At 41.9% G+C, this 22,693-nt stretch overlaps 1 protein-coding gene across 3 annotated transcripts in view; it reads right to left on the bottom strand.

The window, feature by feature from the left end:
• Nucleotides 1-15,375: 15,375 nt before the first annotated feature.
• Nucleotides 15,376-22,693, bottom strand: part of MYOF (myoferlin) — a 118,990-nt gene continuing 111,672 nt past the window's right edge. For all 3 annotated transcript variants that reach the window (XM_050959266.1, XM_050959267.1, XM_050959268.1), the window contains 8 exons: nucleotides 21,748-21,836; nucleotides 21,560-21,655; nucleotides 20,260-20,401; nucleotides 19,757-19,856; nucleotides 18,318-18,511; nucleotides 17,025-17,134; nucleotides 16,508-16,655; nucleotides 15,376-15,943 (listed from right to left, as the gene is read on the bottom strand). In XM_050959266.1, coding sequence (XP_050815223.1) covers nucleotides 15,908-15,943; nucleotides 16,508-16,655; nucleotides 17,025-17,134; nucleotides 18,318-18,511; nucleotides 19,757-19,856; nucleotides 20,260-20,401; nucleotides 21,560-21,655; nucleotides 21,748-21,836 — 915 coding nt within the window. In that variant the 3' untranslated portion in view covers nucleotides 15,376-15,907. The remainder of the gene's footprint in view (nucleotides 15,944-16,507; nucleotides 16,656-17,024; nucleotides 17,135-18,317; nucleotides 18,512-19,756; nucleotides 19,857-20,259; nucleotides 20,402-21,559; nucleotides 21,656-21,747; nucleotides 21,837-22,693) is intronic.

Below are 22,693 nucleotides of genomic sequence, written 5' to 3'. Positions count from 1 at the left end.
TACCGCTTGATGAACCTGCCAAGGAGAGGTCAGCATTCGTCACCCATGCGGGGGTGTATGAATTCAATGTCCTTCCTTTCGGCCTTCGAAATGCACCCGCCACCTTCCAGAGGCTGGTAGATGGTCTACTAGCTGGACTGGGAGAATTTGCAGTTGCCTACCTCGATGATGTGGCCATTTTTTCAGACTCCTGGCCCAAACACCTACTACACCTGGAAAAGGTCTTTGAGCGCATCAGGCAGGCAGGACTAACTGTTAAGGCCAAAAAGTGTCAAATAGGCCAAAACAGAGTGACTTACCTGGGGCACCAGGTGGGTCGAGGAACCATAAACCCCCTACAGGCCAAGGTGGATGCTATCCAAAAGTGGCCTGTCCCACGGTCCAAAAAGCAGGTCCAATCCTTCTTAGGCTTGGCCGGATACTACAGGCGATTTGTACCACACTACAGCCAAATCGCTGCCCCACTGACCGACCTGACCAAAAAGACCCAGCCAAATGCAGTTAAGTGGACTGATGAGTGTCAAAAGGCCTTTACCCAACTTAAGGCAACGCTCATGTCTGACCCTGTGCTCAGGGCCCCGGACTTTGACAAGCCATTCCTAGTAACCACGGATGCATCTGAGCATGGTATAGGAGCAGTGCTCATGCAGGAAGCAACAGATCACAACTTCCATCCTGTCGTGTTTCTCAGCAAGAAACTGTCTGAGAGGGAAAGTCACTGGTCAGTCAGTGAAAAGGAATGCTATGCCATTGTGTACGCCCTGGAAAAGCTATGCCCATATGTTTGGGGACGGCGGTTCCAACTACAAACTGACCATGCTGCACTAAAGTGGCTTCATACTGCCAAGGGGAACAACAAGAAACTTCTTCGTTGGAGTTTAGCTCTCCAAGATTTTGATTTTGAAATTCAACACATCACAGGAGCTTCTAATAAAGTTGCTGATGCACTCTCCCGTGAGAGTTTCCCAGATTTCAGTAGTTAAAAAGTGTTCTTAAAATGTAGAAGTCTGTTAGTTATATACTTAGTAGTATATGTAAAGGTGCATGTGTTGTATTAATCTGTTTATTTTCAAGTTCTAGAAGGAAATCGCCGCCAGTGAGCTTCCCCACTGTCTGCAATTTGGGGGGCGTGTCATAAACAGATAGCTAAGGGTTAATGTCTCTTTCACCTGAAGCACCTGACCAGAGGACCAATCAGGAAACCGGATTTTTTCAACTTTGGGTGGAGGGAATTGAGTGTCTAAGTCTTTTGTGAGTCTGCCTGCTTTCTCTGAGCTTTGGAGAAGTAGTTTCTACTTTCTAGTCTTCTGTTTCTAAGTGTAAGGACAAAGAGATCAGATAGTAAGTTATATGGTTTCTTTTCTTTGGTATTTGCATGAATATAAGTGCTGGAGTGCTTTGATTTGTATTCTTTTTGAATAAGGCTGTTTATTCAATATTCTTTTAAGCAATCGACCCTGTATTGTATCATCTTAATACAGAGAGACCTGGTATGTATTTTTCTTTCTTTTTTTATATAAAGCTTTCTTTTAAGACCTGTTGGAGTTTTTCTTTACTTCAGGGAAATTGAGTCTGTACTCACCAGGGAATTGGTGGGAGGAAGAAATCAAAGGGAGATCTGTGTGTTGGATTGCTAGCCTGATTTTGCATTCCCTCTGGGGGAATAGGAAAGTACTTTTTGTTTCCAGGATTGGGAACAGAGAGGGAGATTCACTCTGTTTGGATTCACAGAGCTTGCGTCTGTGTATCTCTCCAGGAGCACCTGGAGGAGGGAAGGGAAAAAGGATTATTTCCCTTTGTTGTGAGACTCAAGGGATTTGGGTCTTGGGGTCCCCAGGGAAGGTTTTTCAGGGGGACCAGAGTGCCCCAAAACACTCTAATTTTTTGGGTGGTGGCAGCAGGTACCAGGTCCAAGCTGGTAACTAAGCTTGGAGGTTTTCACGCTAACCCCCATATTTTGGACGCTAAGGTCCAAATCTGGGACTAAGGTTATGATAGTCACACTATGAATGGGTGTCACAACCAGCACTGAACTCAGAATTTCCTGGCTCCCAAGATAGCGCCTAGGGTACATCTCCTCCACGTCCGCCTGCCCAAAGTTGGGGCTTGAGGAAAAGGATGAAGTGGGAGCAGGACCGGGGGGGCAGCACGGGGTTGAAGCACCCCCCAGGAACTGGGGAAGCTGGCACCTCTGCTCTGATGTATTTATAGAGAGTGATCCCATCTCCTCTCTACCTTTATTTGATTAGGCTAAACAAGCCAAGCTCTGTGAGTCTACTCTCATAAGGTGAGTTTTCCATTCCTCTGATAATCCTAGTAGCCCTTTTCTGTACCTGTTCCAGTGTGAATTCATCTTTCTTAAATATGGGAGATGAGAATTGTACATAGTATTCCAGATGAGGCCTCACCAGTGCCTTTTACTATGGTATTAACACTTCCCTGTTTCTACTGGAAATATTTCACCTGATGCATCCTAGGATTGCATTAGCCTTTTTCTGCATCACATTGATGGCTCATAGTCATCTTGTGATCAGCCAATACACCCGGTCATTCTCTCCCTCTGTTGCTTCCAACTGATATGTCCCTAGCTTGTAACAAACATTCTTGTTGTTAGTCCGTCAGTGCATGACCTTGCACTTTGCACTATTAAATTTCATCCCATTTCTGTTACTCCAGATTTCAAGGTTGTCCAGATCTTCTTGTATGATATTGCAGTCCTCCTGTGTATTGGCAAAACCTCCCAGCTTTGTGTCATCCGCAGATTTTATTAGCGCTCTCCCACTTTTTGAGTCAAAGTTATTAAGAAAAATGTTAAATATGATTGGTCCCAAGACTGATCCCTGAGGAACGCCACTAGTAACTTCCCTGCAGCCTGGCAGTTCACCTTTCAGTATTGCCCATTGTAGTCTCCCCTTTAAGCAGTTCCTTATCCACTTTTCAAATATCATATTAATCCCCATCTTCTCCAGTTTAACTCATGATTTCCTATGTGAAACTGCCTTACTGAAATCCAGGTAGATTAGATCTACTGCATTTGTCTAAAACAGCAGGTATCTTCTCAAAGAAAGAGATCAGGCTGGTCCAGCATGATCTACCTTTTGTAAAACCATGTTATATCCCAATTATCATTTACTGCTCTTTGTTCTTGACTGCTTTCTCTTTTAAAATTTTGTTCCAAGACTGCACAGGTGGAAGAAAGGGGAGATTATTCTGTTCTGCTCTTTTACACTTGTGATAGACCCAGGCCAGTGGGGTGCAGGAGTCTGGTAGAGGGCAAATATACTGGTCACTGGATGAGTAGTTTTCTGTTCCCTGAGTGACCAGAGCAGGGTCTGCACTAGAGTAGTCAGGAACTTGCTAGAACCAATTAAGGCAGACAGGCTGATTAGAACACCTGCAGCCAATCAAGGCAGGCTAATCAGGGCACCTAGGTTTTAAAAGGAGCTCTCTCCAGTCAGATGGGGAGGAGCCAGAGGAGAGGAAGTGCGTGTGAGGAGCTTGGAGCAAGAGACACGAGCTGAGACTGAGAGGGTGTGCTGCTGGAGGACTAAGGAGTACAAGCGTTATCAGACACCAGGAGGAAGGTCCTGTGGAGAGGATAAAGAAGGTGTTTGGAGGAGGCCTTGGGGAAGTAGCCCAGGGAGGTGTAGCTGTCACACAGCTGTTACAAGAGGCGCTATAGACAGCTGCAAATCCACAGGGCCCTGAGCTGGAACCCAGAGTAGAGGGTGGGCCCGGGTTCTCCCCCAAAACTCCCAACTCCTGATCAGACACAGGAGGAGTTGATCCAGACTGTGGGGGAGATCACTGAGGTGAGCAAATCTGCCAATAAGCGCAGGACCCACCAAGGTAGAGGAGGAACTTTGTCACACACTGTTGGACTGTTAGAGTTTGAAATATTAACATATTATGTTATTTTGATTCTTCTTCTTCTACTTTAAGAGGATCTAGTGGCCTTAGTCATGGGCTGGGACCCCATTGTGCAAGGTACTGTACAAACTCAACAAAAAGCCTGTCCTTGCCCCAAAGAGTTTACAGTCAGAGGGCTTGTCTACATAGTGGGCTAATGTGCTGTATGCATGTGAGATTTCTAAAGAGCAGCAACATGTTGCACATTAATTGGTCTGTATAAACCCCACTGATGCACTTTAATGTAATGCTGTTTGAAACAGGACTATGTTACAATGCGCTTTGGAACCTTTAGTGCCCCCCAACAGTATCTACATGGACCGATTAGTGTGCAGGTGAGCCCTAAGTAATTTTCTGTGTTATGAGAGCTTCCAAGTTAACTTTAAAGCCAATATTTACCCATAAAAGCTGAAAGAAAAAAGGGATGGCAACTAGTGGCTTGTTTAATTTTTGAAGTGCTCCTGTTTCCACTATATTACCTCCCATATGGAAAAGTCTTGTATAATTCAATAGCTCAATGGCTGTCCATCAACATTAAATAGCACTATATTTAAATTACTCCAAAATAGATTTGAATAAAAAATTATGTTTCTGTGATAGTGATCTATAGAAATGTTGGCATTCCCTTTTAACTTCTGCTGGACTTTTCCTTGTGGGGTGTGAAAGTCATGGCCATGCTAGCCGGTTTCACATTGGGGAGAGGTTCACATTTGATGGCCAGGAACTGCAGTGCTGCAAGAAATAGCTAGGGAATCGAGCCCTTCACTGAACATTTATTTGAACCCCCTTCCCCCCCCCCCCCCCCGCAAATAAACAGATTTTGGTGCAAATGACTGTTTAAATCAAGGAGCCCAGGTTTGTATACAGTACAGACACTGTGTTGCATAGTATTTATTTGTCAAATATCAAAGGGGAGATTTTTTGCACAGTGAGTCATTTCAATATTGTTGAGACTGTTTTTCTAGTGCCCTGTCCCCCAGTTATGGTTCCTCTGTAGGGCCTCTCCATACTGTATGTCCCTCAGGATCCATTCTAATGTCTTCCTCAAAACCCACCCACATGCTGGAAATCAAAATACTAGCTTTGCTTCACATGGAAGAAGGGAAGCCCCCCACTCCAGGCAAACTCCCAGCATCCTAACTTACCCCAAATACAAGAGGACCACACTAGTTTCACTGTGGCCTCAAAGAAGGGGGCAGGGTTTGCCCCTAAAACAGCAACAGGGATAATGGATTATGCTCATATACCACTTCACTGGTGGTTGTAGGATAAATGACTAACAGCTACCAGAATCTCATTAACTGCATTATGTCCACTTAGCTTAGTGTTTGTATTAGAGGTTAAATATGTTAAAATTCTCCTGAATTAGTGACATTTCTATGCACAGTTTACAAGGGGGTTCAAACCACCATAACCAGTTTGAGTCTCAATGAATTTGCATGAGACAATCCAGTATCACTGATTTCTACCTGGCTTCCCTGGTGTACACATTAGTTTCTGGCACAGTTCTAACTAACACAGGGTAAGGATCTTCCACAGGGAATTACAATTACAATCTGCAACATTTATGTGCACGTTCAAACATCTCTTTGCATTGGTAAATGTTTGAAATAATACAGACAGTAACTAGCTATCTGAAACCGTATTGTATTCTGAGTCCAAAATGCACAGGTCACTCTGTCTACTAAAGCTGAACCACACCCAGTCTACACATTTCATTGTTCTCTAATGCCTTCCCCTAGGAACAGGGGTGAAAGTAATTTACAGGACTTGCTGGTACTGCCCGAGTCCTGAGGGGGGCGTGGCCTCGACCGGAAGAGGCATGGCCTCAAGATTTAAAGGCCCTGGGGCACCAGCTGTGGCTGGGAGGCCCAGGGCCTTTAAATCACTCCGGGGCTCCCAGCTGCAGAGGTGGCTGGGAACCCCCAGGGCTTAGGGGCAAATTAAAGGGCCCGGGGCTCCGGCCGCCGGAGCTGCAGGCGGGATTTAAAGGGCCCAGAGCTCCTGTGACTGTGGGGAGCCCCGAGCCTTGCTGGGCTGGGGCTGGGGCCGGGATTTAAAGGGCCCGGAGCTCCTGCTGCTGCGGGGAGCTCTGAACTCTTTAAATCCCGGCCCCAGTCTGGCCACCGGAGCCGTGGGCGGGATTCAGATGGCTCTGGGCAGCCTGCTGCGGCGGGGAGCCCAGAGCCCTTTAAATCCCCGCTGTGGAAGCCGGTGCGGTCCGGCACGGTATACTGGCTCTTGCTGGTACACCATACCAGACCGTACCGGTTTACATTCACCTCTGCCTAGGAATCCATTTTACAAGAGGAACAGTCCTACCCTTTGAGTTTGTCTATAATGTTAAAGGATATAGCTGGCTGGTGTCCCAGGGAATACCTGACGGCTGTTGAGGACAGTTTTAATAGGAAGGATGTAAGTTTATGAAAGTAGTGCTAACAATATTGCCAATCCAAGCATTCCAAAATCATGATTCAGGCCCCCCGCACTTCTGAGATTCACTTAAAAATGAGATTTTAAAAATAATAAATTTTAGATTCTTTTAATTTGCCTCCTGATTTTTTTAGCTGTTGGGTTCAAGTTTTTGAGCTTTTCTCCATAAGAAAGAAGGTTAGATAGGTACTGCTATCTAAAAATGAAAGCTGAGATTCTCATGTGATCACCAGGCTGCAGGAGTCGGAGCTGTAAGACAAAAACCAAATACCGCGAGACTTGTGATAAAATGTGAGAGTTGGCAGGGCTGCACTAATGTATGGTTTCACATAATTCGTTGCTAATGAGTGGTCAAGTTGTAGAGATGAATAAAAGAGGTATAGTCATGATTTTTTTCACACATATTCATGAAGGGACAAAGAGCAGAGTTGTACAGTAGTTAGAACCAGTGCTAGCAGCATTAACTCCCACTGGTTCTGCAGAAAATACAGTGTTTCTGTGAGGAGGATTGTGCCATCTAGAATAGTTTCTAACCTCATCTCCCTGACCCTCTCCTTCCCAGAACCTTGGCTGAGTAGACTTACTTCTGGGAATCTTCTGCTGGCTCCCAGGGAGCAGACAGCAAGGTGCACTGGCTCTGCTGATCTGTCTGCTTTGGGGACTTTTCCTGTCCATGTTACTTTTATTTGCTCCTTCTTGCCTGTCAAATCTGAGAGAAGCTTGGGGGAGGAGGGAAGGGATTAAGTGAATAGATAATTCTCAGTCCATGCAAGTGGACCAGAGTAGCCAAATTTGCATGAAAATAGTAGTCCTCAGTTTAGCCCTTTACATTTGGAAATAAGCTATTTCAGGTCAATTTTCTCTCTATTGTAATGTGTTTTATTTAATGTGAATGGTGGATGTTTCAGGAGGGACGGAGGTTTGTTTGGCTATTCAAATGCACTGGCAGGGTTTTGAGGGCCAACGTGGTAATATCTTTTATTGGATTGGGAGCAACTTCTATTTAAACAGGGTTTAAGCAGGTAACACTCAGGCATTGGATGGATCAGCGCAGCATGGGTGGAGCCCGCTTATTTCTAATTGTAAACAAACAGACTTATGCAAGTGAAGTAATTAACATAGGCAGTTATCAAAGCTGATAACTTCTAACTGGAAATCACCTCACATTTATTTACTTTCATGAGACAGTGGGGTCATCACCACCATTTTATTTTATGATTTTGGGGGCAAGAAATTACACCCAAAACTCTGGGCCAGGTCCTCAGCAGTTGTCTAGCTGAAGGTCTGACCCACTGTTTTAAGTGATTTTCAATTAACTTTGTTTCATAGACTGCCTTTGATCTTCCTCCTCACCTTGCAGGCTTTTTGCTTGTTAATAGATTGTGAAATTAAAATGAGCAAAGATGCCAGATAGGCCTTCATGTGAGAGCATGAGATTTATGTAGTGAATGTAAATATTTCCAGCAACAGGAGTACAATGTGGCTGTGGTTGGTTTTGAAAGTTTGCTCCTGGTTCCCAAACAGGAACTTTTAATTCTGACAAAAAAAGCATTGAAACTGACCAACTCTTCAGGAGTGGATGATCTCAAACCATGGGGTGTCAACAGGCATGCTGATGGTGTGTGTGTGTGTGGTGTGCGCACACACAAGAGGGCAATTGCCAAGGCCCTTTTAAATCACCTAGGTGGGTCGCAGGGGGTTCCTAGGTGCATGTGGGGTGGTAACAGCAGCCAGGTGGGCACATGGAAGCCCTGGCTGTGCCGGAAGAGCGTGCCCAGCAGCGCAGACGGCAGCAGATTGCTGGGCACCAGCTAGCACAGGCACAGCACTGCCCAGATGCCAGGCGGACTGCAGCCGCATGGGCAGGGGCCCATTGACTGTTCTGCCTTGGGGCCCGAAATTACTTTCAATGAGCCTGGTTGTCAGGAGCACAGAGTAGGAGCTAAGGGCCAGACTTTCCAAAGGTGCCGAGTATCTGCAGTTCCCTTTGGACTTCTACAAATCTGGACATAAACTTTAAATGAAAGAACTAATTAGCCTTGCTACCAATACTTAGTTATTGGGACCCAGATATCTGAACATTTGTTAATTAGATTAATTGAAATAAATACTTTGCCTATCTTGTGGTAAAGACAGAGCCAAATTCAGGTGTAAAAGAATATCTAGAAACTCCTAATGATGTCACACAAAAGGGCAATGCAAAGTGTTGAATTCTGCCACAGCACCTCAGTTCTGTTACTGAGGAATCACATGGCAGCTGGGGGTCTTGCTAAGAATTGTAACTTTAGTTATCTTGCCATGAATATATTTGTTTCTCACTTTTTTTGAATAAATTTTGAACCACTTAAAGACATTTTTACCTTTACTTCCATTTCATTCCCCCCACTCTAGTTAATCCTTCAAAGATATACCTAAATAACAGTCAGAAAGAGGATGTCTTGATAGGAAATGTTTTTCTGATAAAAGTCTATCAAGAACCAGATAGCAACAGAATACTGTAAACCCCATGTACTAGAAAACACTGTTTCAGTTACTGCTGGAGGATGAAATCTGCCCCATGTAGGTTGATGGCATCAGGCCCAACAACCCAAGGTCCTGATTCTAGCAAACATTTATATATGTGCTTATTGTTACAGACTCATCTGAGTGAAGTTAAGCACATGCATAAGTGTTTGCAGCATCAGGACCAAAATAAGCCTTGGTGAACCCCTTAAAGCAGAGTTTTATTAGCAGAGTCTTTGTGGTGCATAGGCTTTTGCTACAGAACTCTGTAATAGGAAATTATTTACTAGGATGATATATGAGGTGTGTGTCATACACCTGGTCACAGACAGATCTGGAGTATTTGATGTATTTATTTATGTGGCCCAAGGGGCAGCCACAGAATCCAGCTTAAAATTTTTTTTTTAAAGTAAGTTACTAGCCTGCATGGTTGCAAAAAAAAATATATATACATATATATATAATATTTATTTTGAATGTGATCTGAGTGTAACTGATGCAGCATTGTCTTCCTGAGTCTGAATGCAGCCTAAAATAATGATTTGGGGTGAAATGCCTCTACCTCATTTAAGCTCACTGGTGGTGTTGACAAAGGCAGAGAAGGAGGAGAGAAACAGAAAGGAAATAGTGATGGTATTATTAATACTTGTATTACTGTCTTGCTTAGGAGCCCAGGTCATGCACAAGTACCCCATTATGCTAGGTGGCGTGCAAGCGCAGAACAAGAAGATGAGCATATTTTCTGTAATGAACAATGCTGAATGCAACTTAGCAAATAATGATCCTGAAAAGTTTAGTTAATACATACAGGCTATATGCTACCCTTGATCTTGTGCGCCAATTGAAGTTTGTGGGAGAGCTGCTGTGTTTCCGTAAATGCATATTCCTGCCCATGAACCATCATTAAAAAGAAAATTTGACCCTCGCAAAAATGAGTTTGATGTCCTTGATTTGTAAAACAAAAATAGTACGCCAATGGTCTATGTAGCCCAGTACCGATAGTGAAAGTAGTCAATGCATGATCCCTCAAAGGAAGATGGAAAATACCAATACTCCTAGCTGTGCAATACTATGCATTATGAAGGAAATGCCTTTTTGCTCATGGAATATCTTCCTGCTGATAATCATCTTATTCCTTGAAGTGTAAGGATTGATGGCACTTGTAATAGTTACTTAACTACTGTAAGGGCAGGTGCTGTTTTTAAAATTTTACTAAATAAATTGTCTCAATAATATCATGTGCACATAAGTTCTACAGGTTAAATAAACTTTGCAATACTGCATGTCTCCTTCAAACTGTTTTGATTTTTTTTCCCTTTTAGTTTGTGTTCCTTTTGCGTTTGTTTTTGTTTTGTATAATGGGAAAGAATAATAGGTATATTTTCTACAAGTCATTAGTTTACATACTGCTATCTTTCTCCTCTTACACTGTTACTTCCAAGGCTAAAACTAGTCATGGTCTCTTAATGTCTCCTTGTATGAAAGCTCTCCAGTGCCCCCATGCCACTAATCATTGTTGTTGCCCTTCTTTGAACCCTTACTCCTTTTGTAATATTGCTTTTTTGAGATCTTGTGACAATACTGACTACAGTATTTGCAGTGAGGCTAAACCAATGGTTGGTACAATAACATTCTAATATCTTCTGGTTTTATCTCTCTTCCCTATTTAATGGAGTCTAAGACCTTATTAACATTTTCTTAAGCATGTTAAGCTGTGCTCAATGGCACAAAGCCCTCTCCTGAGCTGCTACCAAAATCAGAGTCTTTTGCTATTTTCAAGTGTTTGTTTTCCCCCCAGAATATGCTTCACCTTGCATGTGTCTCCAGTTAATTTAACCTGCTCTCCTATTGCCCAGTTACATGCTTTTGCTAGGTCCTTCTGGATTTGGAAGCAGTCACCATAGAAGATAGCGCAGTGCGCTGGAACGCTGGAGACTTGGGTTCTTTTTCAAGCTCTGCTGCTGGACTGCTGCATGACCTTGAGCACGTCACTGCCCTTCTTTGGAGACAGTTTCCCTGTCAGTAATATTGGGATAATGATACTGAGCTCCTGTGTAAAGTGCTCTGGGATGCCAGCTACAAAGTAGGATATAGGAGCTCGGAGGTATTATCATTCCTAGCTGTTAAGGAGTCACAAACATCCATAAATTCATCGGTGAATGCGGCCATTTCATTATTCACCCTTTCAGGTTGTTAATAAATATTTAGGTTTCTAATGACATTGAGGTTGAAATCCTGACTTCATTAATGTCAGTGGCAGAACTTCCACTGTCTTCCATGGGGCCAGGCTTTCAGCCTGATCTTCTCTTTCCTGATCCTGATCCTTATAACTGCCTCTTTACAACAAAAGATTCACTTAGCTGTCAGCTGCTTTGCTGGAAGCCTTAGAAAGCATGTGCCTTAAGCTGGAACTGATTTGCTTAAATTTTAAATGCACCTCATTCCACATCCCAGGAATTGGACTGCATTGGTGGGCATTTATTTTGGGTTGGCGTACAAGTAGATTTTTTTTTCTGAAGATGTTTGTGTGAAAACATGATACTAACAATGACATCTTGTGGATGACTGCAGAAATGCAAGCTCATCAGAGCGTACTGGTGATCTCATTTTTTCTTTTAACTCAAACTTTAGGTGCCAGTTCTCCTCTTTGAACCACATTATGGTTCTTCCTTGCATGTTCTGGCCCACTGATCTAATTGTAATGTACATTGGCAGAGTATGGGAGAAGATTGTTTATTCTTTCTAATCAGTCTGGGAGACCTTTTTCACCCTTTTATCTCATGTCATGCCGAGAAGTGTGTGGGGTAAAGTTGGGCTTTTGGGTAATTTTTATTTGACACCTTCAGGGAAGTTATTGTGGAAAAGCTGGTGTAGAGAGGGAGGTCTTTCATTTTGCTCTGAAAATGGTAAGAATAAAGGTCATGTCAAGCTCTTGGAGAAGGGAGTTCCACCCTTGTCAGCCAGCTGCCAAGAAGGCCCAATCAGATAGTTAATGTGGATCAGGAGCCACCACCGAGTGCAGAGAACATGATGTGTTGCCATCACCCTGTGTTGGATGAAAGACAGGTTGTAGTAGCTGGGGTTTCTTCATGGTAGTGACATTGCAGTAGTCAGGTTTGAAGGTGACAAACACATGGATCCCCATGGCTAAGTTGGCAGCTGACAGGAAATCACACTGCCTGCTGGGCAGCGAAATCAATTGAAGGCATTTCTGGGTGCTGCAGCCATTTGTGACCACAAAATCAGTGAATAACCCAGAAGGGTCCTGAGCCTATGTAACACCTTGATGCTTGTGGGGCTGATGTCTGAAATTGATGGAGTTTTGTTTTGGCCATTGCTACAAAATATTACTCTTCACCTGCCAGCCTCACCTCTGCCTTGGTCTTGCCCAGACTGACTTTCAGCCAGCTATTCTTCTTCTAAATCCTAATGTTGCCTGGTCCCTGGGAAAACTGGGTAATAACGCACTGGTTATTCTTAAAATGTAGAGGCCATCTTGGATCCAGAAAATTTTATCTGGGACATAGGCCTTGCAGTGTGAGAGTTAGAAAATGGAAGAAAGGCAGTCAGTTCACAGGCCAGACTATTTCTGCGGGCAATGGCTGTGTAGTTGCTATAAGAGAAGAGAGATCTTTCACGCTCCCTCATGGCTATAACCTGTTGGGTTCAGTTCTCTAGTTTTTGCATCTCTAGTGCGCTAGTCTCGTCTTTTCGTTCTTTTGATGCAGGTGCTCTATTGAGTGATGAGATGGAAGTGGCAGTTAGGGGGTTGTTTGTTTATTGATTGTTTATTGATTGTTGTAGATAGCAGGTCCAGCAATGGCTGGTGCCCTCCTCAGCTTGTCTGCGTATCTATTATTATATTCTCAAAATTGGTTGGGTCTGTGAGTGTTTAGGCAGTGGACAACTACCGCAGGCCCCGAGCGGAAGAGCTCTGACACTGGTTTGGAAGAGGAAGTGGTCTGAGTAGAAGTGGGATTCTTGGCTCCTAAGTGTCAGCACATTGACTGAGACTGAAGATCAACATTTCTCAAAAGTGGCGACCATGACCATATGCAGCCACCATGGGCTTTTCTTGTGGCCACAGCCTCCTGGGCTGTAATTGGAGGGGCCAAAGCAGCGGCCCCTCCCCGGTGATCCAGGGTGCACCAGCCGGGATTGGGCTCTGCCCCCCCTCTGAAGACACCTGGGCCACAACACTGGAGGAGCAGGCGCCTGGTGAATTCCCCACCTTTCCAGGGGCAGTTGGGCTTCAGCATGGAGATGGTGGGGTGGCAGGATCTTGGTGTGTGGCTTTGTCCCCCAGCCCTGGGCTCTGTCCCCCAGCCATGGGGCTTCAGGCTCCAGTCTCCTGCTGCCTCCCTAGATCCCACATCCAGGGCTTAATTTGTCCAGGGTTGCCAAGGCTGAGTTAGTGTGCTGTGAAAAGTGATACTTCTATGTATGTTAGTATCACTTTTCACAACAGACTTACTAGCTAGGAATAAATAAATGACAATGATTTGGATGTTTATTTGTGCATATTTATTTGTTTTTCCTAAATCTAATTAAGTATTTTAGGGGAAAAATGTGAGAGTGGCTACCAGCAAGCCCCACTCCGAAGCCACCAAATAAATTGGCCTGAGAACCAGGGAGCGTCTGGCTGTGTGTTCGGACCTGTTAGCCATCTGGGAGAATCCCATTGTTGATAGCATAGACAAGAGGTTGTGGCCTTTGTGTTTGACGTTGCTCTGTCAGTCTTAGGGCTGGCCAAGAATAGTCCTTAGCCCAAAGTAGAAGGATGTCAGGGTTGCTCTGTGTTTTGCTCAGCTGCCTCTGGCCTCCACAGGATGATTCTAGCAGCTGGGAATAGGTGGGAAGCAGAGATGGCATAACCAAACTCCTGTTCTCCAACATACTGTTGGGGCAGAATGAGAGGGGCATGGAAATTGCTACTTCACTGGGGGATTTAATTCCCCTACCTAGGACGAATCCTCCACTGGGGATAAGGCTGCTTTGTCTTGCTGAAGCGATGCATGGCAGGCCTCAAATACTTGTGTATATTTCTATTAAAAATCTTCTCACTGCATTAATGACTGAATTGCCCAATTGCAGACAACTTTTTTGCTCCCTGCTCTACGTGTTTTTTTAAGTGACATAGCTTGGGAAACAGGACGATTTCTGAAGCTGTTTAGTTATGTTTTTAATAACAGTGAAACTGCCAGGCCTGTGCGTACTTGGACAAAGCATCTCTGGAGATGGGTGAGCTGAGAAGGGCAATACCTGCTACTCTTCATATTCTAGGTGCACAGGGTTGTTCAGATCTCTTATCCTATTTCAGAATTGTTTCTGAGGAATACTGTCCTTTAAATACCTCTTTAAAGTTAAATGCTTGTCTAATTACAACACTTATAAGCAACCCATTTTCTAGCCTTATAATGAAAAACAAGCCTGCTGTGATTTTTATCCTGTCAGATTTCTGGCATTGATTGAGACATATTTTAATAACGAATGATCAAACATTAGCTGATGCAATTGCCGCTTATTTCTGAAGTGTTATTTTGTCAATAGTGAAGTGACAATCCATCTGGAGGGTGATTAGTTCCAGCTCTGAGCTATCATTTATAGGTCAAGGCTCTCAAGAATTTTTTTAACCACCAAAAATAAGGGGGCTATTATTTTTGACAGGGTGACTGCTGGTTGTTTCACCCCAGCCAGTATTGCTTCACACTCTGGAAATTATTTCGTGCAATCACCTTACTCCAGTTTGTTCAGTGGAATTAAGTTTGCCCAGTTTTGCTGAAACTGATATCTTTTACTGCAGTGGCAGACCTGCCATTTCTTATAATCATTGCAGAGATTTTTGATACTGATGCATTAATTCCAGCAGCTGTGATAGTCACTGTGCAAAGACAGCACAAGTCTTGATCCAGTTAGAATTGGGCCTGCATTACAAAGCTTTGAAATAGGTTCAGAAGCAGATGTCATACCCTCCCAACATTTGAGCACGTTCAGATGTACAGTCCCAGTATGGCTCGCTATAAATACAGGTTCAAATCACAATCTGGATCTGGATTCAGGTCTAAATAGTTTTATTTTTGGTGTAGACAAAGCAAGGGTGAGATATTTAGAATTTTGTTTTCTAGTTCAACTCATAGATACAATTACAAGATTCACACTTGGGTTTCAAACTATTCTGATGTGCCAGTTCAGGATCATCTCTAAAAATATTCATCAATAAGTTCATCAGGAAATGAATGGCAAGAGTGGAAACGGACATGAGTGAATTATACAGAAATGTTAAGTAGGAGAGTTTTCTGTTTTATTTTTACCAGGGAGTATAAAGATATCAGTTACAGGAAAGATTATATCAATTAACAAAGATAGCTAGATTGTAAACTCCTTGAGACTTATGTGCTCCTGTGAGTTTCTACTGTGCCAAGCACCCTGGCATTCAATAAATAATAAGCTTGCCAGTTTTGAGATTTTTTCTCTTTTGTTGGTAAGGTATTTAAGAATTTTTAGAATGAAATTACTATGACACACTCAAAGTAAATAGTAATTTAGTATTGTTTTATTTCATTTCTATGCTCATACAGTTTAAAGTACGGTTCTAACAGTGATTTTAAGTATAGCAATATTGTGACCTTTTCAAAATACAATGACAGAACATTATTGCACTTTTTGTTTGTTTGATATACAAAAATATAAGTAGTGATTGTTTTGGTTTTTTTACTAAGTCGAAAGAGAGTAGAAAATAATTCTCAAAATCAAGTATCCATTAAAAAAAAATAAGAGCAACTGGAGAATTTTTTATGAACAATCTAGTTTAAAAGCAAGGAAGACGGATTTTTACCACATACAGATGTTATTAAAGTCAAAACATAAACAGAACATGACTTTTTACACTAGTCAATACCCCATGAACCTTGGCTAACCTTGGTTAAATTCTTATCCCTTATCTATTTCCTAGTTTAGCATATAAGAGAACAAGGTTAAAACCATGAAGCAAGCCTTGCTGAATTTGGTCCTGAGGTAAAACTACCTTATTGCTATTCAAAATGTTAAAAATAAATCCTCTTCTTTAGATTGGGTTCACAATCTTCATTGATATATAATTCTAGGAAAAAGAGAGAAAAAAAATCAATAAGCAGAGGCAGAAAAAAATAAGCTGGACATTTAAATGTATACAATAGTATACAAAGCAAATATACTACTAAAACCAGATCAGAGTATGTTATAACTATTCTGGTGAAAAAACAGTCGTGGTAAGTTATTGCATAGTTGTTTGATCTAGCTTATAATGTATTGTATTTCAAATGAAAGTAGAATGAAATCCACAGTCTCCAAAATATGTACTTCTATCTGCATTTCTGCAACAATGCAATCTAGAAAGCACTTTTAAGGCACTTCTTAATTGCCTGAATCTTTTGATTAGAACCAATCAAAATCCTCTATCCATCAATGCATACATTATAAATAATTGATCAATAGGATGAAAAGTGTATTAAATTTTAAGAAGTTGTAGATGTAAGGGTCCAATCCTGCACTCCCCACTAAACAGAGTCAATAGTTATTCTTGACTGAATAAAGAGTGCAGGACTAGGTCCTTGTTTTGACCTTAAGTAAAGCCAGAGTTATGTCACAACTGAAGAACAACATAGGAACATTTAAAAATGCCTACCGGCAGTGAATATAAGAGTATCGCCAGAAACAACAATACAATCAGTAGGATGATAATGCCTATGAAGATCCATTTAAATCTGCGCCACACAATAAATTTCATTGTCTTGCATGGATTTGTAAACCAAAGGAAGGAAGTTTCTGGTCGGCTGCATTTTGAAAGGAACAATATTCGTCATGTTAACAAACGGAGAGTTAAATACTGCAGTGCGAGAATAAAACACAGTTCAATTAATAATTAACTATATAGAGTTGAAACAGATAGATAATTGATTCGTCTAAGAAGACAGGTTCATTAAATTTGCACAACTATACAGAAAAGATGTTGCATTTTTATTCGGATGCGTATGGAAACAATTGTTAGAAACAAAATCGTTTTCTGTATATAAAGTTTGGGAAATTACAGCTGATATCTGAAGCATCATTTGTCAAATGTGGCATTCATAAACAATATTTTTTAGTTTGTATGTGGGTGTCACAGCATTCTTCAAAGTAACTAAAGAAAAAATATATCTCACTTTGGTAGGTCTAACTTGGGGTTCATGTTGGGTTCATCTCTTCCTTTACCAGCCGGCCTTTCATCAGCCTCTTTTTCATTGAGGACTTCCAGAGTCATCTCAACTTTACCCTTGAATAAATCAAGACATGTTAAACATATGACATCACATATAAACATTTTAAAGTGTTTGTTTGGCTTTAAATCTCCTTGTACAGTTTTGGATAAGCTACCTCAAAATGTGTTTCTGGATTATGACACTGTTATAACATACCAATCTGGAGTTAAAAATGTAGACACATACAGCATGTGTTTGGTAATCCATGCCCAGTTCGGATTCCAAGCTATATGTTTGGTTCATATCCGCAAAATGTATTGTTTATAATGTGAAAGAGAGAATTCCACTCTTCTTCCAATGACAACCCTAGGTCTGTGTCTCTTCATAATTAATAAAAATCTCAACCTGTATAAGGCTGCTGGGAACATTTAAAAAAATCAGTTCAGTATTGGTGCATAGTTATATTTTTATCATCTACCTCAGCCCAGGATTAGGTTTTATAGGCAAGTCATTCGGAAGAAACAATTGGATACATCGGATACTCTAATCAATAGAGGCCAATGGCAAAACATACATTCTTAAGGTCTGAGCCTGCAAACACTTGCTCATATGAGTAATCTTGTGAGTTCAGTTTTACTACTACTGTGTAAAGCTGCTTATGTGCAGAAGTATTTGCAGAATCACACCCTTAGCCACCTTTATGCAGTTAAAGGATAAAAACAGTTCCTCATGAGCCAGGTATAGTTACTGACCTTTACAATTTTATTGGCTTGATGCTCAAGCAAATAGTCTGGCTTCATTAACTACAAATTATATTTGCAATGTCATAAAAAGCTTTGGTTTCAAGCCTTTCCCCTTACTGTACTCCACATGTACAAAGGAGCCATTACTCCCAGTAAGGCATAATGAGCTAATGTCATCCCTAGAATAACTCCAGTGGCTTTAATGGGAATATAACCAGAATGAGTCTAGCTCAATATTTTTCTGAATTCTATGTGAGATTAAAAAGTACTTAATATTAAATACTAAAACCATTCAAAAGTACTTAACTTCCCCACCAAGCAAATCTTCCAAACGCTCTGTGTGTATGAATACTCCTAATGGCCCATCTGTCTATAAGCTTGAAAGCCTAATGACCACTAAAAGCTATCCAGATCTTCAAAGGAGCTCAGCTGCAGGGGAGCCCAAGTATCATTTAAAAAAAAACAGGCAGTAAGCAGAACAAGCGAAGTACTTTATACAATGAAATAATCATACAGCCAAAACACGTGAGCCATCCTTTTCTGTGTAACATGGCCACCACCCCTTCATGGATTTCTGTTCGAAGAGTGAGACAGTCTTGGGAGCCTTGAGAGGGTTGTTTGCCTTGTATTCTGGAATCATGTCTATATTGCATTTTTCAGGAACTTTTGTTGGAATAACTGTGTTGTGTAAATCAAGTTCAACAAAACCTACCAGAGAAAGTGAAAGAGAAAAGCATTCTGTATAACATAACTGGCCAAACAGCACAGTGGTTCCAGTCAAATCTTACTAGGGCCATACATGAAATGAGTTATCTGTTTTCAACCTGACCCTTGTGGACATCTAAAACATTAAACATACGATATATATGGTAATTTCTCCTTATAGTAAGCCATGAAGTAGAATAGCAAGGATGCTGCTGGACAGGACTAAAGTGCATTGATCCAGGTGTATGTCTGGGAAGTGAGAGACCTCTGAGGACCCCTAAGCACATTCTGTTAGTCTTAAACTGGTGCTGTCAGTAAAACTCACTGGGCAAAATTAAAGAAAACAACATCATACACACATTTCTGATATTGAATGATAAGATTTAGTACTTTTGCAGCGTGATAAAGCCAATTTTCAGTTATGTTTTCAGCTCCTTGTAACTGTTTGCAGCACAGCATAAACTTAGAGCATCCTGAGGGCTACTCTAAGACACTGCAGAGGTCAGCCCTGTGCAGTATAGCAGCAGTATTGGAGACTGAGCTTTACAATGCCTTTGCATGACACTCCTGATCTGTATTCTGTGCAGTCCAGGATCTTGCCTCAAGATTCCAGTTGGGTTCAAGCAGCAAAATTCAGATCAGAATTCAAATATGTCAAAGTGTGTGTGTGAGGGGGAGGGAGGTGGTTCTGTAAGGAAGCCTGGTGTACTGTGCACTGCACAAAAAGTCCGATTTTTCCTCAGCATGTTAAATAGTGACTAAATGCTGACATTACTCAGCAGGAAATACCAACGCTAAGATATAGGATTCTGAAGAAGGCAGTCTTAATCAAGTCACCGCTCCTTCTGAATGAATAATCTGAAAATATGTAAAGGGCAAAATTTTCAAAGAGGGCCTCAACCCTGCCTCAATTTGTGTGCATGCAACTTTTCATGCAAAAATTATCTGCCCATGCAGATTTTACATGCTACCATTTGTATACACAATACAACTGTAGATGAGTGAAAAACAGCTAAGCTTGATTTGCTTGAAGAATTTTTGTGTCAAAATTCCATCATTTGTGATCACAAACGATAGTATACACAAACTGTATGCACAAGGGGTTTTAGGATACAAAATTCTACATGCACAAATGGACACTTGGTAGAGGTCAATTTGAAAATTTGGTCCTGCTGCTGCAACTTGCAAATGTTCATTTGCAGTCTCTCACTTTCCAATGATGATAATTCTTAGCTGTGAAAGTCATACCCAGGTAGTCATCCAAGGAGAACTTGTCATTATCCCATATCTGAATGATCAGTTTGGGTGGGATTCTGAATTCTGTTTTGTCGAGACTCCAAAAATGCTCCTAAGAATAAAATAATTTCTGTTAAAAACATCTTTAATGTGTTATGGATTGAAAATGCAAAGTAGTTTTCTGATCTTACTAACAGATTTCACACGTGGATTTCGGGACCCAGTCCTGCCCTTCTTGCCAACAGAAAACTCCCACTGGGTTAGGAGTTGCATCTCTGTAACTAAAGACCAATTTTTGTACCCAGTGTGCTCAATGGCAGTTTGCTTGAGTAAGGAGCTTTGGCCCGGTCCCTTATTGTGCAAAATCAACATACAGGACCCAATTGTGCCCTCAGCTATGCACATACAACTCTTTAATGGACAAATGTAACTGAGGGCAGAATTTAGTTCAAAATGCTTTATTACCAACTAATGAGTACATTAATTCTTTATATTGAACTCGAGAGAATCCGCACCTTTTTAGAAACCATACAGAGTTGCTCAGCTGGAAAGTATTCAAAAGGGAAAACAAATCTCCAGTTAAAATTCCCTTCACCATCCAGTGACCTATAGTGCACATCTGTTTTCTGCTTATTTTCTTCATTGCCAGGCATCCAGCTGAAAGTAAAATGCAAATATATTTAGCCGTGTGCAGCTAACCTTATTAGTGCTGGTTTATATTGCAACAACATTTTGCAGTGATTAAAACCTGAGGTATAGGATTTGTACTGTAAAACGCTGGAGACTGATGCATAGATTTTTGGCCCTTTCAGTTTGGACCCATTCCAGCAGTGTAATAAGAACATAGGAACTGCCCTCCTAAATTAAAGCTTTGGCCCATCTATCCAATATCCTGTTAGTACTTAGTGGTAGCTGTGGAGCACGAGTCTGTGTATCCCTAATATGTTTTTTTCCTATTTAATGTGAGTGTTTATTTTCATATCTAATAAATGCCTAATCCTACTAAGCCGTTAGCCATACACTATGTCTACACAGTAGCTGGAAGGTGTGATTCCCAGCTCGGGTAGATGTACTTGCACTACCTCTGCTTGAGATAGCGCCTACGATTAGCAATGTGACTGTGGCAGCTTAGACTAGCTGCCCAAGTATGGCCCCAGGGGGTTGGGTGAGATTGTACTCCGGCAGCTAGCCTGAGCCACTACCCATTTCACCATGGCTACACTACTAATTTTAGCAAACTAACACGAGCAGAGCTAGTCCACCTGATCTGGGAATCAGACCTTCTGGCTGCTCTGTAGCCGTTGAGGAGATCTTACGGCAGTGAGTGCCTCAGGTTAATTACTAGAGGTGCTCAGGAATTTGACTAAATTTGTTTTGTCAGAAAATGCAGATTTGTCTAAATCAAAACTTATCATGGAAATAACAGTTTTGGTTAAACTTTTTCAAGTCCAGGATGGAATTTCGAGAGAGACACTCGCCCACTTCAGCACCCTTTCCTTCATTAGCTGGCAGTCAAGGAAACACTCAATAACCAGGATTGCCAACTGTTAAGATACAGGCACCAAGTTAAAGTAGTTTTAATCCTTTCCCACCTGTAGACATATTTCCAACTAGAATCAACTTCCAGCTTATCACACTATTGGTTATTTAGTTAGGCTTTATCTCACAGTTATACTTAGACCAAACCAGCACTGGGCTTTGCATGTGATTATTTTATTCGTGGTTTTATTATAGGTACAGGAGATAAGATATAGACATTTTAAAGATATCATTAAATACCCTCAAATGAGCAGGTCAGAGGGAGGGCACCCTTACCCTTTCACATAGATGTCACTCATTTCTTCCCCTGTGATACTTTTTTCATCCAGAATGACATCCTTTGTGTTCCAAATAATCACCCGCATGATGTACCTGAGAGAGAAGATGGTTGGGGAAAGAGCGTGAAGTAGCCAGGTCTGTGCACCAAGGTCTGTACAGTGCACAATCAATGCACGGCTACTCACTTCTTGGCTTTCCGGGGATTGATGTTGAAGGGAGGGCCAGGAGGTCCCAAGCTTTTGGGGAAAACATCCACCCACATCTGAAGCTTTCCCTGCATTGGTGAAGAAGTCAAGTAAGGGATTTTTGTTGGTTACATGTTTAAAAAACATGCAGGTGTGAAAATTCTGATTGATCCCCACGGCCTTATGTTAGGCTGAGCCTGAGATGGTGCCCAGATGTCTGTTAGTACCTCTAAAACTAATTTTAGCAGCAGTCTTGGGGCCAAGACCTTCTCCCACTAACACGAGCGCCGAAGTTCCCACTGTCCTTAATCAGAGCAAGTCTGGGCCCTCAGTTTATACAAACTTTGAAATCATAAGAATCACAATTGCTGTTTTGTTTTATGATATCATGTGGCCCCCACAAACGTGCCTGGTGTTTTGCAACAGAAGGCCTATGCCATGCCCTTGAAGCACTTATTAGCTAGATGAGATCATCTTCCTGATTAGTTTTAAAAGACCAAAATGTGACCATAGTAGATTTCTGCTCTATTCCCACTGAAAGTCTATTTCATTATAAGTAACCCCTCAACCATAACAAGAGGCTATTCATTCTCTCCAATGCCTCTCATGAACGCCTTTCTTGGTGGATGTAGGACACGCTATATAGAGCACCTACTTGTAATTAGTGAATGCTGGAGAGTAAGGGCTCGATTCATCCTGCTGGCACAAGGAGGTGCAATTTAAACTTTGCTGTGCCAACGGGAGTCACTGTACCCTGAAGAGAATCCACCGCCAAGTAAAGTCAGGTAGGGATTTGCACCCTTGAGGGTTCTCCTGGGCAGGTCAGTTTTAATGTCCTCCTGGGGCTCCATGAGAGGCAGAGGCTGCAGCAGGGATGGGATCAACCAGTGCATTTCCCTGGATGTCCTAGTGGACTTTACGTCTGAGGACCCTTCAGCACAGTCTG

The sequence above is a fragment of the Gopherus flavomarginatus genome, chromosome 6, assembly GCF_025201925.1.
Source record: "Gopherus flavomarginatus isolate rGopFla2 chromosome 6, rGopFla2.mat.asm, whole genome shotgun sequence".
Classification (NCBI taxonomy): domain Eukaryota; kingdom Metazoa; phylum Chordata; order Testudines; family Testudinidae; genus Gopherus; species Gopherus flavomarginatus.
Note: the sequence above shows the minus strand (reverse complement) of the source record. Positions and strands in the feature narration are given on the sequence as shown.